The sequence below is a fragment of the Acanthopagrus latus genome, chromosome 15 (genome assembly GCF_904848185.1).
Source record: "Acanthopagrus latus isolate v.2019 chromosome 15, fAcaLat1.1, whole genome shotgun sequence".
In the NCBI taxonomy this organism is placed as follows: domain Eukaryota; kingdom Metazoa; phylum Chordata; class Actinopteri; order Spariformes; family Sparidae; genus Acanthopagrus; species Acanthopagrus latus.
In genome coordinates this window covers 27,042,485-27,065,582 of record NC_051053.1, presented here as the reverse complement: position 1 = coordinate 27,065,582, position 23,098 = coordinate 27,042,485, and the positions used below count along the sequence as shown (strand labels likewise).

At 39.6% G+C, this 23,098-nt stretch overlaps 4 protein-coding genes across 11 annotated transcripts; all 4 read right to left on the bottom strand.

The window, feature by feature from the left end:
- Positions 1-1,604: 1,604 nt before the first annotated feature.
- On the bottom strand, positions 1,605-4,464 carry LOC119033042 (G-protein coupled receptor 4-like). 2 transcript variants are annotated; one of them, XM_037122633.1, is made up of 6 exons: positions 4,369-4,464; positions 3,781-3,865; positions 3,581-3,649; positions 3,156-3,296; positions 2,477-2,664; positions 1,606-2,372 (listed from the first exon to the last, which is right to left on the bottom strand). In XM_037122633.1, the coding sequence occupies exons 4-6, from the start codon at positions 3,279-3,281 to the stop codon at positions 1,865-1,867; spliced, it is 822 nt and encodes a 273-aa protein (XP_036978528.1). In that variant the 5' UTR covers positions 3,282-3,296; positions 3,581-3,649; positions 3,781-3,865; positions 4,369-4,464; the 3' UTR covers positions 1,606-1,864. The 2 variants fall into 2 exon arrangements, with proteins under 2 accessions (XP_036978529.1, XP_036978528.1); XM_037122634.1 differs by lacking the exons at positions 3,581-3,649; positions 3,781-3,865; positions 4,369-4,464 and adding an exon at positions 3,420-3,460 and having other exon boundaries at positions 1,605-2,372.
- Positions 4,465-4,998: 534 nt separating this feature from the next.
- LOC119033067 (G-protein coupled receptor 4-like) lies at positions 4,999-13,009 on the bottom strand. 7 transcript variants are annotated; one of them, XM_037122672.1, is made up of 5 exons: positions 8,738-8,874; positions 6,581-6,662; positions 6,159-6,354; positions 5,675-5,859; positions 4,999-5,573 (listed from the first exon to the last, which is right to left on the bottom strand). In XM_037122672.1, exons 3-5 carry the CDS (start codon positions 6,351-6,353, stop codon positions 5,072-5,074), a joined length of 882 nt encoding a protein of 293 aa, XP_036978567.1. In that variant the 5' UTR covers position 6,354; positions 6,581-6,662; positions 8,738-8,874; the 3' UTR covers positions 4,999-5,071. The 7 variants fall into 7 exon arrangements, with proteins under 7 accessions (XP_036978567.1, XP_036978571.1, XP_036978569.1 ...); XM_037122676.1 differs by having other exon boundaries at positions 4,999-5,441; XM_037122674.1 differs by having other exon boundaries at positions 8,755-8,874.
- A 2,161-nt stretch (positions 13,010-15,170) lies between these two features.
- Positions 15,171-17,352, bottom strand: LOC119033862 (ovarian cancer G-protein coupled receptor 1-like). The gene is made up of 4 exons (XM_037124428.1): positions 17,225-17,352; positions 16,865-17,074; positions 16,230-16,411; positions 15,171-16,154 (listed from the first exon to the last, which is right to left on the bottom strand). Exons 2-4 carry the CDS (start codon positions 17,057-17,059, stop codon positions 15,626-15,628), a joined length of 906 nt encoding a protein of 301 aa, XP_036980323.1. The 5' UTR covers positions 17,060-17,074; positions 17,225-17,352; the 3' UTR covers positions 15,171-15,625.
- Positions 17,353-20,028: 2,676 nt separating this feature from the next.
- On the bottom strand, positions 20,029-21,245 carry LOC119033953 (G-protein coupled receptor 4-like). The gene is made up of 3 exons (XM_037124586.1): positions 21,174-21,245; positions 20,792-20,976; positions 20,029-20,690 (listed from the first exon to the last, which is right to left on the bottom strand). The coding sequence occupies exons 1-3, from the start codon at positions 21,243-21,245 to the stop codon at positions 20,198-20,200; spliced, it is 750 nt and encodes a 249-aa protein (XP_036980481.1). The 3' UTR covers positions 20,029-20,197.
- Positions 21,246-23,098: the final 1,853 nt, after the last annotated feature.

The window sequence follows — 23,098 nt, the reverse complement described above, 5'->3', positions numbered from 1 at the left end:
CCAACCAGTCCACATGTGTTTTGTGGATTTGGAGAAGGCATTCGACCGTGTCCCTCGTGGCATTCTGTGGGAGGTGCTCCGAGAGTACGGGGTCGGAGGCCCTCTGTTAAGGGCCGTACGGTCCGTGTACGAGCAGAGCAGGAGCTTGGTTCGCATTGCCGGCAGTAAGTCAGACCTGTTCCCAGTACATGTTGGACTCCAGCAGGGCTGCCCTTTGTCACCGGTTCTGTTCATTATTTTCATGGACAGAATTTTTAGGCGCAGCCATGGGCCGGAGGGGATCTGGTTTGGGAGCCACAGGATTTCATCTCTGCTTTTCGCGGATGATGTGGTCTTGTTGGCTCCTTCGAGCCGGGACTTCCAGCATGTCCTGGGGCGGTTTGCAGCCGAGTGTGAAGCGGCTGGGATGACAATCAGCACCTGCAAATCCGAGGCCATGGTTCTCGACCGGAAAAAGGTGGCTTGTCCCCTCCGGGTTGGGGGAGAGCTACTGCCTCAGGTGGAGGAGTTTAAGTATCTTGGGGTCTTGTTCACGAGTGAGGGAAGGATGGAGCGTGAGATTGACAGGCGGATCGGTGTGGCGGCTGCAGTAATGCGGTCGTTGTACCGGTCTGTCGTGGTGAAGAGAGAGCTGAGTCGAAAGGCGAAGCTCTCGATTTACCGGTCAATCTACGTTCCTACCCTCACCTATAGTCATGAACTTTGGGTCATGACCGAAAGAATAAGATCCCGGATACAAGCGGCTGAAATGAGTTTCCTCCGCAGGGTGGCAGGGCGCTCCCTTAGAGATAGGGTGAGGAGCTCTGTCACCTGGGAGGAGCTCGGAGTAGAGACGCTGCTCCTCCACATCGAGAGGAGCCAGTTGGGGTGGCTCGGGCATCTGTTTCGGATGCCCCCTGGACGCCTTCCTCGGGAGGTGTTCCTGGCATGTCCCGCTGGGAGGAGACCCCGGGGAAGACCCAGGACACACTGGAGCGACTATGTCGCTCAGCTGGCCTGGGAACGCCTTGGGATCCTCCCAGAAGAGCTGGAGGAAGTGTCCGGGGTGAGGGAAGTCTGGGTGTCCCTGCTCAGACAGCTGCCCCCGCGACCCGGTATTGGATAAGCGGAAGAAGATGGATGGATGGATGGATTCCTGACACTTTGTTTTAACCTCAGGAAAAGAGCAGGCTGCTGTGTTTTTCATAAACTGGTGGACCCATTCAAACAGGTAAGATTTCATTTTTAAAAAGTTGGTTTCAAAATCAATTAAGGACCTTGGGGCTTCATAATGTGTGCAACTAAAAGATATTAAAATAACACATTTATCAATATTGTTATAACCAAGCTAAAGGAAAGCAATTATTATAACTTCATGTGGGTGCAAGGCCAGTGGGAACCAGCATCACCGGAAAAAAAGGTAACAACTAAAAAAATGTGTTCATCATTAAGAGTAATTTTAGTAATTACTAGTTAATTCACCATTAGCAAACACTAAAATACTTCTTCAACCATTTATGAATAAAGATTCATACACACCTGCTGCAACTTTTATTAACTTTTTATGGTTTTATAGATGAACTCCACAGTAATTATGAACCATGAACATGCAAACAACAGTCAAAATTAAAATAAAGGAATAAGACAATGTGGCGACTACAAAGAGCTCAGTTAGACAATATCTGTTCTGCTTCTGTTATTATAAAGGATCACAATGACATATGTTAATTTGTTGGAGTTCACCAAAACATTTCCCAGCAGCCAGTGCTCCCACAGCTTCCTTTTATCTAGAGTTAGGCTTCTTATTGTCTCATCTCTATCCTTTCTTCTATTTTCTCTCCCTTCTCTGACTACATGAAGCTGACTGTGTAAATGTTGTTATCATTCACACCACTGAACTGGTGATATCATTGCTGTCCACTCTGCTGCTGTCATTGCTGTCCATTCTGCAGCAACACACAGAGGCCAGAAACTTGTCTATGGTCCCTTTCCTCATGAAAACATACAGAAGTAAGTCTGCAAGGGGACTTAATCTAAGAAATGTTAAAGACAGTGTGCTGAGGGTTTGGTAGTAAGTGGCATACCAAATGACGCTGGGCATGAACAGCAGCATGTAAATAAGCAGCACCAGGACCAAAATTGCAACAATTCTTCGTTTTTCATCAGAGGGGACACGACTGGCAGACAGAGCTCTGATGGTCCCACCCAGGAAGAAGATGAACAGAGGGAGAGGAAGGAGGAAGAAAAGAGCAGACACAATCTCTGTATGTTTCACATAATTGAATGTGAGGAGATAGACAAGAGTAAGGACCCAGACCACCACGCAGACCACCACGGAGATCTTGATGGTTCGTCGGAAGCGGTACCACAGTGGGCAGGCAATGACCAAATACCTGAAATACAAAATGGACACACTGTGTTTGAGGAGCTTCACATTAATATTTAAATATAATAGTAAGACACAGAAGTAGCTGCACACATCCAGACAGATGGTTACCTTTCCAGGGCGATGCACACCATGAAGCCAACACTGGCAATCATAGCAAAGTAGTACATATAGAAGCCGATATAATATATCCTCCTGTCCTTAAGAGGAACCACATCAACAGTCATGCAGCAGAGCTGAATGACATCGGAAATGAGAAGGTTGATGACGTAGATCGGAGCAACGTGATCATTTTTCACCTGCAGGGAGACAATGGTAAAAATGAACAAGCTGTAATCACGTTCTGAACTTTCATTCGTAACTGACTGATCATTGTGACTATGAAGACTATAGACCAGATTTATGTAACCCAACTGCCAGAATAAATACTGGCACTTGTAATTTCTGCAAACTGGGTGTATGATGAAGTGTTACATTTCACACTTTGTTTGTAGTGCTGCATCTGCTTCTTTTACTAACCAATTAATGATGTCGTGCATATTGTTCAGACAACCTTGTCAACTACTTTATGCTCATACAGTGTTTATATATGTCTATATTGCCAATAATGTCAACGGTTTGACAGTACGCTGGAATGGAGTCACACATGTAAACTGCATGTGTTTAGTGTCCGGTCAGCTTTGTGTAAACCTCAATTACAGAGTAAATTATTCCTGTGAAAAGATCAAGTTTGGATACTGTGACACAACAGGTGACATAACACAATAACGCTCAGTCATAGTGCACATACCAGAGAATATACTGCATAGATAGCCACAAGGGTCAAAGGAAGGCCAATAGTGATGATTACGCATGTCATCACGTACACGGCTGGGCTTTGGTACGGAAATAAGTTGTTAATATTGAAAACTTCCATTCTTCAGAGGGAAACCTGTTGTTTGGGAGAACAGATCATAGGTAGATATAAAACAAATGTGCACCCTTTATAACATTGTTCAGTATAAAAAATAAAGTGCACATTAAGACCAATAGCTAATGACTTAAGTATACCCACATTCACATCAAATCCCAGAAAGCTGTGCCTTGTCATTTTTATACATTCATATAATAATCATGTATGTACATTTTTGTGGTTCTTTTCAGTTGTTATTAGCTCTAGAAAAATAGTCAAATAATGCAGCAACATTAATCTCTGAAAACTCTCAAAGCTCCTACCCGATGTTTTGTCCTCTGCATCAGTCTACAGTCTGTTAGTGAAATCATGGGCAGATACTTCCTCCTCTTCTAACGACGTGAGATAAAACTCATGATTCATCAATGTGCATTGAGTAATAGAAGCCCGAGCTGAGGGCCTTTTTTGTTTTTCCTTTTCTTTCTTTTACACTGTTAAACAGCCATCTGAAGAGAGCAGGTACCTGATCAATCAGTTGTGTCAAACTGAAGTGATACCTATAATTCAGCCACAGCTACGTACTGCAGATCCGGTTAAAGTTTGTGAATCTAGCACAGAATATAAAGAAATTAAAATGGTGGAAATAACCCCGTGCCTGATAAGTCATCATGTTTAAGACATTATTTCTTTGCAGTTTTGACAAGTCATCAGCTGAGCTTGATGCAGGTTTAAGTTCCCATCAGCCCATATATCAGATGAATAACAGATCCTATCTTGCTGTCATGTCATTTCCATGTAAGTTTCAGATTTAACTACAGTAGTCTGCCGTTTTTCCCACCGTATCCTCACAGTGACACACAGTGACACTCAGTGACACTCAGTGCTGCGTGTGAATCTACATCCTCTTCTTCTGAGCAGATAAGCTATCCGGTGCATTTCATGCTAGAAAGATGTTGTTGACATGTAGTTGCATCATGTTGTCCATCTGATATTTGCACTGAAAATGCACGTAACTTTTTCAGCCCTAATTTTATCAAAAGGCAAATAAGAATGGAATAACACCCAGAAAACAACATGAAACTGTTATGAAAGGAAACAGACAGCTATTTACAAAGTGTATGCATAGAGAGCACAGAGAGCAGCCAGGCAGGCAGGTAGGGCCCTCTGGTGGATCTGGAAGATAGCACGGTGGTTAGTACCAGCAGGAATAGATAAGACCTGCCAGTGAGACAGTTTGCAATGTGACCTGGTTTCACAGCAAAACATTAAAATGTCCATTGACAAGGTTGAAATTCCATCCATTCCATATTCCATCTTTTTGCTTCTCTGACTGTATTTACATGACAAGACGTGCTGGAAGAATAATCCAACACATACAGATATATAATTCCTGTTTGATGTATGAAATTAGACTTTAAGATAGATAGAAAATAATTGATTCACCATCAATGGTACAATAGCCTTTCCTCAGGACATGGCAGTGCTGTAAATCTAGAGGTGGAAATTAAGACTGCTACCTTGCAAATATGCCTGTGTTTGAAGAAGAACTCACAACCTTAAATTAAATACCCTTCATTTTAAAATTAGTTCTTATATTCTTAAGAATTTTAGTCAAGCACGTATGTTCTCAACATGTTGAATTCATATGTAAAGCAAGCAGGATTAAACTCTGTGTTTAGATGGCACTTTAGAAACGTCATGTCAGCTTATCGTCAAAGTATTTAAAGACACAGAGCACTGTATTTTCAGAAATACACTTTTTATTGATGAATTTTAGTTAATAATCAGCGTGAATGTGAATGTGTTGTTATCATTCACACTGCTGAACTGCTGCTGTCATTGCCGTCCATTCTGCAGCAACACACAGAGGCCAGAAGCTTGTCTATGGTCCCTTTCCTCATGAAAACATACAGAATTAAGTCTGCAAGGGGACTCAACTGGATGAACACATTTGCCACGCTGAAGAGGGGGTGGCCACTTTTAATCTCTGTCATGGACAAAATGATGGCTGGCAGAAACAGCAGTGTGTAAATAAGCAGCACCAGGACCAAAATTCCAACAATTCTTCTTTTTTCATCAGAGGGGACACGACTGGCAGACAGAGCTCTGATGGTCCCACCCAGGAAGAAGATGAACAGAGGGAGAGGAAGGAGGAAGAAAGTCCCAACGATGATGCGTCCATTTCTAAAACCAATCAGGAATGTAATCATGAAGTAACTGACAGGAGAAAGGACCCAGACCACAACACAGAGAACAACAGAGAACTTGATGGTGTGTCTGAAGCGATACCACAGTGGACAGGCGATGAGCAGATACCTGTAAAACAAGATGAACATACTGTGTTCAAGAGGTTTCACATTTATATAGAAATGAGACTCAGAAGAAGCTGCACACATACTGGTGAGACAGATAGTTACCTTTCCAGGGCGATGCACACCATGAAGCAAATACTGACCATCAGACTATAAAAGTAGATTATAACTATGATAAGTCTCATCACAAAACCACTGTCTGTCACCATAGGGATCAAGCAGCAGAGCTGAATGAAGTCCGAAATGAGAAGGTTGATGACGTAGATCGGAACAATATGATCCTTTCTTACCTGCAGAGAAACATTACAGTTACAAAACACCCAAACTTGAAGACTTCTTTAAAAGAAATTCTTGGAGTTCTTGATTAATGGTGCCATTAATCTCAGCTGTTTAACAGAAGACTGGAATGGTGCCACGCATTCAAACTGCATGAGTTTACAATCCACGAAACATCATGTTAATTTTAATAATGAGGTTAATTATTCCTGTACATTAAGATCAGAGCAAGATTCATCACAAACAGACAAACTGTACAACAGACACATGACACAGACAGTTATTAGATAAATCTCAGTCAAAAGTTACGTACCAGAGAAGAAAGAACATAGATGGCCATGAGGGTCAAAGGAAAGCCGATAGCAGTTATTATGCATGTCACCAAAAATAATATGAGCTGGACTTCTCCAGGAGGCTCATCGGGATCCGAAAAGGTGATGTTGCTGGGATCGTAGTAATAATAAAAGCTGTAGTCCTGCGATGTGTTGTTGATGTGGAAATCTTCCATTCTTCCGAACATGTGATAGAAAGAGTGCACGTGATTTAATACCCACCTGATGTTGTTCAGTCACATCATGACAGTAATACACAATATTAATATTCCAACAATCAAAACTGCTGTGTCAATTAAGTTTCATATATTAATATAAATATTAACATTATTCTAAAATCATTTAATGACTGTTTGCAGTCCTTCTCATCTCTATGAGACAAAAGTAAAGTAATAAAATTCACCTGTTCTTGCTGAAAGCCTCCACCTGAATGAGTTCCCTGCACAAATGTCTGTTTTGTCCTCAGCGTACAGTCTGTAGTCAGTCTGTCAAGAGACAACATGCAGCAGGATCCTGTTATTCTGCTCCTCCTCTTCTAAGAACAGGAAACAATTAGTCAAACATGATATGATATGCAATATGCATTTCAACAGTTTCTGTTCAAGTGCTTGTGGATGCATTATGCTGTTGTGGTTTGCGTATGAAAGTTATGGTCAAATTAAATCATTAACACATGTATTGTTTCCTACTCAAGTATCCTGACATGTCTGTCTGCCTTCACCACAGCTGAAAGTGTAGAGGAGCTGATTGTCATAAAGATAAGAAAGAAAGAAAGAAAGAAAGAAAGAAAGAAAGAAAGAAAGAAAGAAAGAAAGAAAGAAAGAAAATGGCACAGAGAGCAAAAAATAGCATTTTTCAACATTTAAAATATTCCAACGCAAATTAAAAAATAAATTAACATGCATCCAGTGGATTGAGGCTGTATTTGATCTAATTAATACTGTAGATCCAAAGTTCTCTCATTGTTCTATGAAACAGAAACTCAGGCCTCCATTTTGTATCCATCAGCCCGTCGACAGCTCAGTGCTCTTGTGTTCCACTATATTTTGGGTACCTAACTTGGTGAAAACACATAAAATCACCTGTTAAACATCTTTCTCTGATAAAGATATCACATGCTTTTCCTGCTGTAAAGACGTAGTTGATGTTTGGTTTAACTAAATAATGGAGATTGATTTTACCCAGACTGTCTTTTAATCATCAGCAACTCGGTGTCATCCACGTTATGGCATTGTTCCAACAATTCTGCTGACCAAAGAGCAAACTTGAACCATTTCTGGCATCGCTCTCATTGGATCCCACTGAGTGTGCTGTTCTGACCCATGGCCAGGCTCACACTACAGGAGTGAGAGGAGAAATCTGGTGTGGTTCCTCTGTCTGTACTGATGTCTAACACACATTATCTGGTTTGGTTTACTGATCCAGTCTTAAACCTCCTGAACTGCTCATAGACTCACCAGGCCGCTCCAATAAATATCATGTTTGATATGAATTAATCTTAATTAGTTGTCAGCTATTTAAATGCAAACAATCTAATATCACACTGAAGACATCACATGAGATGACAATGACATTTTATAGACTAAACAGAAACACAAATACTGATTATAATTGATGATTTTGTACAATTGGTCAAAGTCCTACCTGGATAAATTCTATGACTTAGCCCTGAAGCTAACTTATGTAAATAGGGAGGCACTGATCAATACTGCTGCTGATTTTATGCCTCTTATGCCAACTTTAAATCAACTTTAAAAGTGTTAAATAATCAACACACCAATCAAGTGTTGAATATAAGACTTTACCCAAGTTTATAATCCGTTTTTTGCTGAAAAATGTCAGATATTTGCAAATGAATACACCAACAATTTCAAGTGTGTTGAAGTACTTTTCTCTTCATAATATAGAGAATCCAGGCTCTCCTCCTCCTGTTTCACATTCATGGTGATATTCTGCCACTCTCAACTATCCGTCTGCCACAACAACACCCTTCCTTCCACTCCCACTTGATGGGAATAATTATCCTGTTAAACCTCAAAATGCTTTCAGTGTATAATGAAGATGCATTAAGAAAAGCAAAAAAAAAGTTTCTGTTCCTGGAACAAGTAAATGCTGGATATGTGAAGGGAGTGTGTTAAAAGAAAAAAGAAAAAGTAATCAGACAGGATGCCCCAACACCACCCTGCATGTCACTAACAATCATGCCAACAAACTTTTCCTGTCCTCCTCCTCATCTGTGTCTCCCTCTGCTGTCCATCTCCTACAGCAGAAGACTAAAGGTGTTCAGAGGCGCTTCAGAGGAGCAAACTGAAGAAAACCTGCGGGAGTCAGGCTGTTTGAAAGTCACTCTTGCACAAATAAGCCTGGTCCTGATGCAGGTGGCCTGTAGTTAAATGTTGATTGTGCTTCGGACAACACAGTTGAGTGACCAGCATTACAGAGTTTCCCTCCATTAGAAAGAATCAGGCTGCAAATAAATCTCACTGAGCCTAAACAGAACAGAGTTTCTGGCTGACAGCCTGGAGATTGTGTCTGCAGTGTATCATGGACAGAGTCCCACCTGGGTGCCTCTCCCACCTCTCTTAAGCCTTCACAAAAGGGCGTCATCACACCGTGACTGGCTGGGAGGGGAATGCCACAAGCTGCTTTCGCTCATTAGGAGTCAGTCACCACATCCTGCACACAGGTGATCTGAAGCCACTGCAATCAACCCAGATCCACAGAAAGGATAATGGCTTTTTCTTTTGTGGATTGTCTTCAATCACACATGCATGTTGCCTGAAATCTGGTTTTAAAGTAATATCAGTTAAGTTTTAGTTGTTAAATTCAACTCAAGACAACTGATTTCACATAATAATGTTACCTCAATGCATGGATGGAGACATAAATGCTTAAACTGGAATATACAGTTTGAACAGCATACATTGTTTTGAAAAACACACGCTGAAAACAGCTGATCTGTAGATTAACAGGTGTTTCAGTGTTTGATCTCCTGCAGCAGCCTCCTGCTTTTCTGCATCGGCTTCTTAAAGTGTGTTAGTGTAAAACAATTAGAGTTAAACTCCACAATCTCACTCAAATACAGTACTTTAGATAAAAGTATCTGCCAATTACATAAATATGACTGCAACTGTGAGCTAAAAGATAATTAAAGAAACAGTCCAACATTTTGGTTAAAAAAAAAAGGGAAACATACAGTTGACTTTGCTAATTTACATTAAGAACTATGTGTCATATTTGTTGTGAATGTCCTTGTGGCATTAGTAATTTATAACAAAAATTAGAAAACAAATGGGATAATTTTAAGAGTACATGAAACCTCCCTGCTAAGAGTTTGACTTTTTGTCCAGAGGTTTGTTAGCCAGCCAAAATAGAGAACAAGTCAAAAGTAAACACACATTTTTGTATAGAGACAGATTTTTAATTAGATATCCAGAACATGCACAGTTTCATGTATAACATAGGCAGTGATACAAGATGATGCATCTTTTTTGAAAGCACACAACAGCTGCTCCATCCTAAAGACGAGCATATCTACCACCGTAACACCAAGAATACAACTTCAAGGTAAATAGTGTGTAGTTTTGTCTCTTATTATCTTATTATAACAATATAATGAAAAAGGAAAAGACATTTAGTCATGACAAGATTCAGGAACAGAAACAACTCAACAAGGTATTTACATTTATGGAGCCATCACAGTGAACCAGAACAAGTTCACCAAAACGTTTCCCAGCAGCCAGTTCTCCCACAGCAGAGTCACAGCAACGCTTCCTTTTGTCTACAGTTAAGCAGCTTTTTGGAAACCACATCAGTACATGACAGAATCAACCTCGCTTCTTTTTCTGCCGAATGAAACCAACTGTGAAGATGTTGATATCATTCATGCTGTTGAACTGGTGATGTCATTGCTGTCCATTATGCTGCTGCCATTGCTGTCCATTCTGCAGCAACAGACAGAGGCCAGAAGCTTGTCTATGGTCCCTTTCCTCATGAAAACATACAGAAATAAGTCTGCAAGGGGACTCAACTGGACAAACACAAGAGTGAGGTTTAGGAGGTGGGGAATGTACATATCTGCCATGAACCAAATGATGGCTGGCAGAAACAGCAGTGTGTAAATAAGCAGCACCAGGACCAAAACTCCAACAATTCTTCGTTTTTCATCAGAGGGGACACGACTGGCAGACAGAGCTCTGATGGTCCCACCCAGGAAGAAGATGAGCAGTGGGAGGGGGAGGAGGAGGAATGTCCCTACAATGATTTGTGTGATAAAAACATCCTGCAGCGCCCAAAGTGTGAGGACACCACCAGGAAAAAGGACCCAGACCATAACACAGAGAACAACAGAGAACTTGATGGTGTGTCTGAAGCGATACCACAGTGGACAGGCGATGAGCAGATACCTGTAAAACAAGATGAACATACTGTGTTCAAGAGGTTTCACATTTATATAGAAATGAGACTCAGAAGAAGCTGCACACATACTGGTGAGACAGATACTTACCTTTCCAGGGCGATGCACACCATGAAGCCAACCCTGACGTTCAGACTACTACAGTAGATATAAAATACAAATAAAAGCATCATATGATCACTTCCTGTCATCAGAAGGATCAAGCAGCAGTACTGAATGAGGTCTGAAATTAGAAGGTTGATGACGTAGATCGGACCAACATGATCCTTTCTCACCTGCAAGGAAACATTACTATTACAAAACACCCAAACTTGAAGACTTTTAAAAATGTTTTTCTTGCAGTTCTGACTAAATGGTGCCATGAATCTCAACTGTTTAACAGAAGGCTGGAACGGTACCACGCATTCAAACTGCATGAGTTTACGATCCAATACATCATTTTACTTTTAATAATTAGGTAAATTGCTCCTGTACATTAAGATCACAGCAAGATCCGTCACAAACAGACAAACTGTACAACAGACACATGACACAGACAGTTATTAAATAAATCTCAGCTGAAAGTTACGTACCAGAGAATAAACAGCACAGATGGACATGAGGGTCAAAGGAAGGCCGACAGCAGTTATTATGCATGACACCACAAACATGGGATGGACTTCTCCATGAGGGTCATAGAGAGTCAGATAAGTGATGTTGCTGGAATCGTAGTCATAATCAAAGGTTTTGTCCAACGAGGTGTTGTTGATGTGGAAATCTTCCATTCCTCTGAACATGTGATAGAAAAAGAGCAAGTGATTTAATATCCAGCTGATGTTGTTCAGTGACATCAGGAAAGTAAAACACAATATTAATATTCCCACAATCAAAACTGCTGTGTCAATTAAGTTTAATTTATTAATATGAATATTAATTTAAAATCATTCAATGACTGTTTGCAGTTCTTCTCATCCATATGAGACAAAAGTAAAGTAATAAAATTCACCTTTTCTTGCTGAAAGCCTCCACCTGAATGAGTTCCCTGCACAAATGTCTGTTTTGTCCTCAGCATACAGTCTGTAGTCAGTCTGTCAAGAGACAACATGCAGCAGGATCCTGTTAATCTGCTCCTCCTCTTCTAAGAATAGGAAACAATTAGTCAAACATGATATGATCTGCGATATGCATCTGCAATTCAACAGTTTCTGCCCAAGTGCTTATGGATGCATTACACTGTTGTGACAAATAATAAAGAAGGTCGTTGTGAAAATAAACATAGCGTCCAGTGGATTGAGGCTGTATTTGACCTAAGTAATGCTGTAGATCCAAAGTTCTCTCATTGTTTTATGAAACAGAAAGTCAGTAAACTAATCAAAATGCCCTCGGTGTAATATGAAGATGAATTAAGCAAAAAAACAAGGCGTCTTTCCCGGAACAAAGTAAATGCATCTCACACACAAGCATGCCAATGTTTCCTGTCCTCCTCCTCATCTGTGTCTCCCTCTGCTGTCCATCTCAACTGAGTTGTCCAAAGCACAATCAGTTTCCCTCAATAAGAAAGAACCAGGCTGCAAATAAATTTCAGTGGGCCTAAACAGAGCACAGGTTCTGGTTGACAGTCTGCAACAGTTGCAAATGTCGGTCCTGATGTGGGAAAAGAAACAATAACATTCCTCTGATAGGATGGTTGAGAAAGATATTACATTAACAGTGACGTCAGCGAGTAGATGATGTCAACAGACGGGACAGAAACCAGTTCTAATCAGGCTAATGTCAGTAGCTCCACTTGAATTGAATTATTCATCACAGCCAATCAACCACTTTCATATTGATCGACATTACAGCCATGATTGTACATCGTGCTTATGTTTTATTGTTGAGCTTTAAGTGAAAAGTTAATGGGAGGAATGATGATACAGCAATGATCATACGTAGGATTGCACTCAGTGGAGTGCATTCCTCTGCCAAGGCCCAACTGTCTGCTTTAATTCAATCAAGTCTTATCCAACATCAAATCACTGAAGTTACTGTAACTAAATACCAACTCGACTACGCCACTCTCTCACTAACATGCCACCTGGGTCTATCTAATTAAACCACCTGTGTCTCTCAGGTCATTGATGAAAACATAGAGATAAATGAATGGATGAAAGTTCTAACTGACTGAAAAATACATTTAATCAACAAAGTGTATGAGAACACAAAAGCAATGAAAAGGTAGCTAAATCAAACTCAGAATGTCAGAACAGAATGTACGCACCAGAGAATGAACAGCATAGATGGCCTCCGAGGGTCCGAGGAAGGCTGATGGCAACTATCACGCATGTCAGCACACACACACACGATGGAGGAGGTGATGTTGCTGGAATCACAGCTGTCTTCCTGTGAGCTGTTGTCCATGTAGAAATCTCCCATTCACCTTGTTCAGTGATTTCACTAAAGTAAAACACAGTCGTTATTCCTTGTCTACCCACAAAAAAGTATATTCATATACATATTAATGCGAATTAATTGCAGGTCCCTGATGCTTTGTCCTCTGCAGCCAAACAGTCTGCAGCCAATATATGAAGAGACAACGTGCAGCAGAATCCTGTTATTCTACTCCTCCTCTCTAGGGAAGTGAGAAAAAGACATTAGCCGGCAGGATTGTGCATCACGCTTTCAGCGGCTCCTGTTAAAGTGCTTCTGGATGCGCATGGTTCTGTTGTTGCAGATAAATGATTGACACAGTGTTCATGGTTCTGGACTCAAGTAGAGGTGGTTTAGGGTAGGGGCTGCCCAACTGGTCACAGCAAAAATAATGGCACAGAAAATATTCATAAATATATGAAAAAAAAAAATATACCAAACAATTTAAAATAGTTTCTGTGTTTTTTTTTAATTTTTTTTTATTTTTAGGAAAATGAGCTGGAGAGCGATGCTGCATGTTCAATACTGTAGATGGAGTGTTTACAGAATAGCTGGTAGTAATATAATGGCACATTATTATTATTATTATTATTATTATTATTATTATTATTATCATCATCAACAACAACATCACCAGTAAAAAGCTCAGAAACGCTGTTTTAAATCAAGACTGAAGACTTTCTTTTTGACTCTGCTTTTCACTGAAGCCATGTTAAAGCTTTTAACTCCACTATGATTTCTATTTTTTAAATCTTGTATCTTTTAAACCTTTTCTATTTTAGCCGACTTCCCGTTCTCTTCACTTCTTTTAATGTTTTGTTTCTTGACGTCTTCTTACTTGTTTTCAAATCATTTTTAGATGCAATTTTTAATGCATTTTAATGTTATTTTCATGATCCTGTAAAGCAGTTTGAATATTATATTTACCCGTGAGAGTGATTATGTTAATAATATCAGAGGCAGATGAATTAAGATACCATACAAATATACTTGCCTTGCCTTGAAGAAGCGGGTGGAAACACAAGAACAGGGAGGGAGACACACCAAAACGCGAACAAGCAATCACGCTAATAGGAGCTTATACACGGAGAGAGAACGGACACGGAGAACATGACGGATAAGAGACCAGAGGGAGGAGAAAAGACTGTATACAGACGCACTGACGACGGGACGAGGAACAGGCGGAGTGAGGAGGGGCACAGCAGGAAACGAAAAGCTAGACAAGACACAAGAGGGCAACATTTTCAAAATAAAACAGGAAACAGGAGAACATAAACTGGGATCATGACAGAGTGAGGTTAAAAGATGTATGTTAAACACTCCTAACGTAAGAATCTTGTCATACTAATAACTGGGATAATAATCAGGTGATGTAGGTGAGTAAAATCAGGAGGGGTTGCTGCCATGTGCCTGTGACATTAAATATTTCATCAGGTAAAGTATAGCACAAGCGCTTCGGTCCTGACCGCATCACTGTCCTGTCACAAATGATGTTAACACACATCATCTCATGTGACACTGCTGAAGAGGAACATCTGTACGGGCTCAATGCAATCTGATTTCACAATCGTCCAGTTTTTAAAACTCCTGTAGTGAGCGTCCGCCTCGCCTGATGATGTTATCAGTGATTTCCTGCAGTAGCTTCCTGTTTTTTTTTTGTTTGTTTTTTTTTCTGCCAGTATGTCTTAAACTAAGTATGGGCAAATATAGTAACTCACCAGTATTTGTAGAGCATTTTAGACAAAGCGTCTGCAAATAAATACATATGAACGTCTGACATTTTGCGAAATTTCACTGTTATTGGAGGAGTTAATAACAATCAGTTAAAGTTTAAAAGAGGAAAACATAAATGAGACTAACTTACATTGACAAGTATTTGTCTTTCCTCTTGTGACTTTATCTGTAACAATTTATCACTTCTGCCACTTAATTCTCTAAATGTAGTATGAGAACTTTAAGTGCGTCCATGTTAACAGCAGGGTGGGCTGCAGGGTTGCAGCTTCATTTATCAGGTTTGAATCAGAGAGTCACAAAAGACTTCCAGACTTTTGCAGACCACAGAGTTTTAATAATAATAATAATAATTGCATTTTCAGAAAGTTTACAATTAAATATTCAATTGAATACACTGTAATATAAGATTTTATCTTAATTGAAAACACTCAACAGCTGCTCTGAATCACAGCCTAAAAATGCTTTCCACTAAAAACAACAAAAATAAATCTCCTAATGAAAAAACGATAAAAATAATACGTACACTTGTTTCATATCTGCACCGGAAATAACAGCAAACAGTTTTTGCTGGACGCACATTAGTTACAACTAAACAAATTATGGTCTGCATGAGATAAAACAAAAGAAGAAGACTTGAGACTGAGTTAAACGTACAATCAATTAATGGATAAAAGAATAACACACCAGTGTTATTTATATTCACATAGTGAACCTGATCAAGCTCACCAAAACATTTCCCAGCAGCCATTACTAACACAACACAACTCCCTTTACCTGCAGTTAGGTGTCTAATTGGAAATCATATCAGTAGATGACAGTATCTGTCCCGTCTCCATCCTTTCTCTCTCCTTTCTCTCTCTCCCTCTTTCTCTGCCTACATGAAGCTGACTCTGTAAATGTTGCCATCTTTCATACCGTTGAACTGCTGATATTATTGCTGTCCATTCTGTTGCTGTCATTGCTGTCCATTCTGCAGCAACACAGAGAGGCCAAAAGTTTGTCTATGGTCCCTTTCTTCATGAAAACATACAGAAAAGAGTCTGCAAGGGGACTAAACCGGACAAACACAGAGGACAGGTCCGAGAGGATATACTTGGACATTTGTCTCTTTGCCAGGTGAAAAATGATGTTCGGCATGAACAGCAGTGTGTAAATAACCAGAACCAGGACCAAAATTCCCACAATTCTTCGTTTTTCATCAGACGGGACACGGCTGGCAGACAGAGCTTTGAGGGTCCCGACCAGGGAGAAGATGATAAGTGGGAAGGGAAGAAGGAACAAGCTGCCATAGATGACTTTTGAGACAATAATATGATGGAAGAAATCTGCACTGAGGAGACAGAGAAGGATCAGGGCCCAGACCATGACACACACAAACAAAGAGATCTTGAGGTTTCGTCTGAAGCGGTACCACAGTGGGCAGGCGATGACCAAATACCTGTAAAACAAGATGGACAACAAGATGCTCAGACATAGAAGTAGCTACACATGTGCTGGAGAGACAGATAGTTACCTTTCCAGGGCGATGCACACCATGAAGCCAGCGCTGACCGTCAGACTTACAGTATAAGGAAACAGGCCAATTTTTGGTATCCCATTATTTTGAGCCACCCAAACGATCATGCAGCAGAGCTGAATCAGGTCGGAAATAAGAAGGTTGATGATGTAGATTGAAGCAATGTGATTGTTTCGCACCTGCAGGAAAACAGGGAGGGACTGAGATATTGGATGATATTCTTCTTGTTGACTGTCTGCAGATACAACAACATTGAAATATGACAATTGCTGATGTCTATCTGTTGTGTCACATCAGTTTTGCGATGTCACATTCATGAGTTACCAGTTGTATCAGGTTATGTAAGTACTGAAAAATTCTAATTGAGTAAGTAGCTGCATAGCAGGCTTCTAAAGCAGTTATTCAAAAAAATATCTTTTTTGCAAACATGTCATCTTGCTCTGCCCAACAACTGTAGTTAGAGACATTTAATTACTATCTTCTCTGTGCTGTCAGTAACATCAGCTCTGCTTCGATCAGTACAGTAACAAGAACGGTTTTACTACAAGACCGATTGTTCATCATCAAGATCCTTTACAGACTGTCAGACACTTGACATATTATGGTTAATAAACAAATCTTAATGTACATACCAGAGAAAACAGATAATAGATGGCCATGAGGATCAGGGGAAAGGCGACAGAAATGATCATGCATGTCACCACATACGTGATGAACCAGAGTTTTTTGTATTCCTCAGTCTCCAAGAGATCGTAGCCAGAGGTGTCGTTGCTGTTATTAAAACTGTTGTTCTGTGTTGTATTGTAGGTAATGTTGAATTCTTCCATCCTTGAGAGTGAAACCTGGAAAAGTTTTGGATTATCACTGTTCACTTATATCCCTTAACGTAATCTAGTAGTAGTAGCAGTCCCAGTCCCAGTGTGATATCAAATCAAAAACTGCTGTGCAATTTCAGACAAATATTCATGCAAACTCTCTCTATGTACATTTACCTTGTTTAAAGCTGAAATGCTCCACCTGTATCAGCTCTCTACAGCAGTGTCTGATGTGTGGTCCTCTGCGGTCAATATATTAAGTTGCAACATGCAGTTGTTGCAGCTTCCTGTTGATCAACTCTCCCTCTTCTAAGTAAGTGTGAAAAAAAAATAGCCAGGCATGAATCTGCATTATCACACCGCCACCCCCAACACAGTCCGCACTTTTGAAATAATCTCTGAATAACCAGCTGACACGTGACCACACAAGTACGGCCACCTGACGACAGCAGGAATCTGTTCAATCAGACACACCAATCAGCAACAGATATGTACAGCAGATTAGTTTGTTTCATCTTTAGGAAACCAGCATCAGACTGTTGTAAAATAAAATATTTAAGCAATATCGCATGAGAGGGAGTGCGGTTGTACTGTATAACAGCAGCGGTGTGATTCGGTCGCAGATAATCACACCACATCATGACGTGATGTTGCTTTTATACAACAGTTCTAGAAGTGCATTTTATTACTTAACAGTAGAAACCACAAGAGATTATCATGTGTTTATATAATTGATAATTTATTTGGCTCCACCAACACAAATAGTTCCATAACTGGGGGGGAGACTAGGCTGTTGCCAGGCAACACATAAACATTTTCTAAAGACTGCTACTGTTTCTGCATATTACTGCTACTTGTATCATTTACATTTATCTGAATGTTTCCATTTATTGTTCAACCACTAAAATAAGAGTCTATTGACAGTCGCTTTGGTGGCATGATGTGTGTTTCTGATGAATTAACAACTCGATCAGACAGCATGTTGATTCATCATTTCCAGCTCTCCATAGATGGTCTCCAATAACTTTTTAGCGAGCTTTCAGACCTGCGAAACAAGTTTTTGTTTAGATATGTATTTTATGTTCAGACTGCGCCACAGTTTGTATGAATCAAAAGCATCTCACCTATGCCAAGTCACTGCCATGATCTCCCTCGCCTCGAGTCCCATATCAGACACTTTCTGAATGGCAGTGTTGGCTTCATATTTGCTCTCCTCTAATTTGTCGAGGTCGACTGATGTCATATCAACACACCTGGTTTGCACTGATGTATCCTGGCCTCTCTCCTTCCCTTCGTCCTCCTCTGTTTGTAATTTGAATCAAATGTAATTTGTGAAAATATGTCTTTGCGGTGCAAAGTTTGCCTCAATCCAAGAGAATTTGGCAACTGATGTCACGTTAATTAATTATCCAATCAAATTACGTGGTTGGAGCTAACTGTTGTATAAAACACTATAAATCAAAATCGGCATCAGCTGAGCCTGTGGCAGGTTTTAATGCACTCAGTCAGACAGATCATACCATTTATCCTCCTGTCATATTATCTCCATGCAAGTTTCCGATTTAAAAGGTGCTATTTGTAATAAAAGTAGATTTTTGAGTTTCATTCCCAATTTGTCAAAAGCTGATGCTTTGCATGGCAGGTCAGGACGCTGACCACCCCAAATCAACAGTATGTGATGAGTTTGGAATGAGACTTCCTTTCCTACAAATGGGAACTTTAACTATACTTGCCTGATGTTTTGTCCAGTGTATCCACACAGTGACACTCAGTTCTGCCTGTTAATCTACATCCTCTTCTTCTGAATAGATCCCTTATTTCAACATGTCATCATCTCTGAGTTCTCTGCTGAAAATAATCTCAACATTTTCAGCCTTAATTTTGCCACTGCAGACAATAATGACTCAATAATGACTCAATAACACCCACAGTACAACATAAAACAGGGTCCTCTGGTGGATCTGGAAGATAGCACAGTGGTTAGTACCAACAGGAATAGATAAGACCTGCCATTCCATCTTTCTGCTGCGCCGTCACTTGTTAATTCACTGTTAAATTAAATCAAACTCAGTATTATTGATTTCAAATAATAATCTTACATCAGCGCATGGATGAAGATATAAATGCTTAAACTCTAATGTACAGCATGTACAGCATTAAAACAAACACATGCAGAAAACAGCTGATCTGTAGATTAACAGGTGTTTCAGTGATCTCCTGCAGCAGACTCCTGCTTTTCAAATAGAGTTAAACTCCACAATCTAACTCAAATACAGAACTCAAATACAACTACAGAACAAACTACAGAATAGATAAATATGACTGCAACTGTGCGCTAAAAGAAATTTAAAGAAACAGTCCAACATTTTGTGACGTGTGCATGACGTTTCTGAATCTCAGTTCATAATCAGCTTTGGTTAGAAACATACAATTGCCTTTGCTAATTTACATTAAGAACTATGTGTCTTATCTGTTGTGAATGTCCTTGTGACCATTTGTCATTTATAAGCAAAATTATTATGCAAAAAATCTGATAATTTCAGGGGTTCATGAGGCCTCCCTGCTAAGAGTTTGACTTTTTGTCCAGCGGTTTGTCAACCAGCAGAGACTCAGTTGAAACTTCATTCATCCGGTTTCAATTTAGAGAACAAGTAAAAGTAAACACACATTTTTGTTTAGAGATCATATGTATATGTACAGACAGATGTTTAATTAGATATCCAGAACATGCACAGTTTCATGTATAACATGGACAGAGACACAAGATCTTTTTTGAAAGCACACAACAGCTGCTCCATCCAAAAAACTAGCATGTCTACCACAATAACACCAAAAATACAACTTCAAGGTAAACAAATAGTGTGTAGTCATGTTTGTTATTTATACACCAACATAATGAAAAAAATGAAAAGACATTAATTACCACAATGACCAACAAAGGAAAGGTTCTAAAGACTTGTTCAGATGTTCTCGCTGTGTTAACAAACAGTCAGAATAAAAGAATTCAGGAACAAGACGGTGTGGTGAGTTTAATGAGCTCAGCTAATAGAATAATCATATGTGATTTACTTTCATGATTATGGGATGGTAATGATAGACATCAACTAGCAACTCAAAAAAAAAATGAAATAACAAAGTTGTTTTTATCATTCATACTGTTGAATTGCAGATATCATTGCTGTCCATTCTGCAGCAACACACAGAGGCCAGAAACTTGTCTATGGTCCCTTTCCTCATGAAAACATACAGAAGCAAGTCGGCGAGGGGACTCAACATCACAAACACAAATGCCAGGTATGGGAAGTGTCTGGGACTGTTCATCTTTGCCATACAGAAAATGAAGGATGACAGTAATCGCAGTGTGTAAATAAGCAGCACCAGGACCAAAATTGCAATTATTCTTCTTTTTTCATCAGCGGGGACATGACTGGCAGACAGAGCTCTGATGGTCCCACCCAGGAAGAAGATGAGCAGTGGGAGAGGGAGGAGGAGGAAAGTCCCTATGATGATTTGTGTGATAAAAACATCCTGCAACACACAAAGTGTGAGGAAACTGACAGAAGAAAGGATCCAGACCACAACACTGACCACCACAGAGGACTCTCTGAAGCAGTACCACAGTGGACAGGCGATGAGCAGATACCTGTAAAACAAGATGAACATACTGTGTTCAAGAGGTTTCACATTTATATAGAAATGAGACTCAGAAGAAGCTGCACACATACTGGTGAGACAGATAGTTACCTTTCCAGGGCGATGCACACCATGAAGCCAACACTGACCATCAGACTAATAATGTAGATTAAAAGTGCAATTCCAAACAACACAAAATCACTCCCTGTCACTGCAAGGATCAGGCAGCAGTACTGAATGAGGTCTGAAATGAGAAGGTTGACGACGTAGATCGAAACAACATGATCCTTTCTCACCTGCAGGGAAACATTACAATAACAAAACACCCGAACTTGAAGACTTTACAAAATGTTTTTCTTGGAGTTCTTACTAAATGGTGCCACACATGCAAACTGTGTGAGGGTTAGAAACAGACAGTCACAAACAGACAAACTGTACAACAGACAAATGACACAGACAGTTATTAAATAAATCTCAGTCAAAAGTTACGTACCAGAGAATAAACAGCACAGATGGACATGAGGGTCAGAAGAAGGCCGATGGCAATTATTATGCATGACACCATGTGGGATTGACTTCTCCATGAGGCTCATATATATATATATATATATATATATATATATATATATATATATATATATATATATATATATATATATATATATATATATATATATAGGTAAACAATTAGTCAGTCATTCATGATATGCAATCTGCATTTGCAATTCAACAGTGCTTGTGGATGTATTATGTTGACAAATAATAAAGAAGGTCTTTGAGAAAATAATCAATGCACCCAGTGGATTGAGGCTGTATTTGACCTAAGTAATACTGTTGATCCAATGTTCTCTCATTGTTCTATGAAACAGAAAGTCAGTTAACTCATCAAAATATGATAATATATATGCTCTCAGTGTAATATGAAGATGCATTAAGCAAAAAAAACAAGGAGTCTTGGCGAAAAAAGGAGGCAAGACCATGAAATAAAGGAAAGTGATGTAAAAACTTATAATAATTTACAAACCAAATAAAGAAGGGCTTACTTTTTCTCCATTTGCTACAGTGAATATGGTATTTACCCATGGGAATGATTATGACAATAATATCAGAGATAGATGAATTAAGATACTATACAGATATACTTGCGTTGCGTTGAAGAAGCGGATGGAAACACAAGAACAGGGAGGGAGACACACCAAGCTAAGATATCATGCTGATAGGAGCTTATATACGGAGGAATGTCGGACACGGAGCACATCACGCAAGACGGAGGAGAAAAGATTGTATACAGATGCGCTGATGACTGGACGAGGAACAGGCGGAGTGAGGAGGGGCACAGCAGGAAACGAAAAGCTAGACAAGACACAAGAGGGCAACATTTTCAAAATAAAAGAGGAAACAGAAGTACATAAACTGGGATCAAGACAGAGTGAGGTTAAAAGATGTATGTTAAACGCTCCTAACATCAGACTCTTATAATACTTACAAGTGATACGAATGAAAGGGATAATAATGGGTTGATGTAAGTGAGTCAAATCAGGGGGGATTGCTGCCATGTGCCTGTGACAATGAACATTTCATCATGTAAAATAAAGCACAAGTGATTCAAGATTCAAGATTCAAAGTGTTTATTGTCATATGCACAGTAAAGAAAAATGTTCTCAGTTATGAACTGACATTCTTCCTTTGCCATCCACAGAATGCCAACAGTGTAATAAAGAAATACATACATCAGAAATATGGACAATATACAAAGTAAAGAACATTCGAAGCACTTTTACGCATGGCAAGTAACAAATCCTGACCGCATCACTGTCCCGTCTCAAATGATCTTAGCGCACATCATCATCGATCTGTCATCATCAAGATCCTTTACAGACTGTCAGACACCTGACATGTGATGGTTAATAAACAAGTCTTAATGTACATACCAGAGAGGATCAGGGGAAAGGCGACAGAAATGATGTTGTTCAGTGACATCATGACAGTAAAACACAACATTAATATTCCCACAATCAAAACTGCTGTGTCAATTAAGTTTCATATATCAATATAAATATCATTCTAAAATAATTTAATGACTGTTTGCAGTTCTTCTCATCCCTATGAGACAAAAAGTAAAGTTATACATTTTACCTTTTCTTGCTGAAAGACTCCACCCGAATAAGTTCAGCGTTCAGTCTGCAGTCAGTCTTTCAAGATACAACATGCAGCAGGATCCTGTTATTCTACTCCTCCTCTTCTAAGGAAGGTAAACAATTAGTCACCCATGACATGACTTTTTGTCCAGAGGTTTGTCAACCAGCAGAGATTTAGTTGAAACTTCAGTCATCAGGTTTTAAAATAGAGAACAAATCAAAAGTAAACGCACATTTTTGTAAAGAGACAGATTTTTAATTGTTTATATCATATATATAT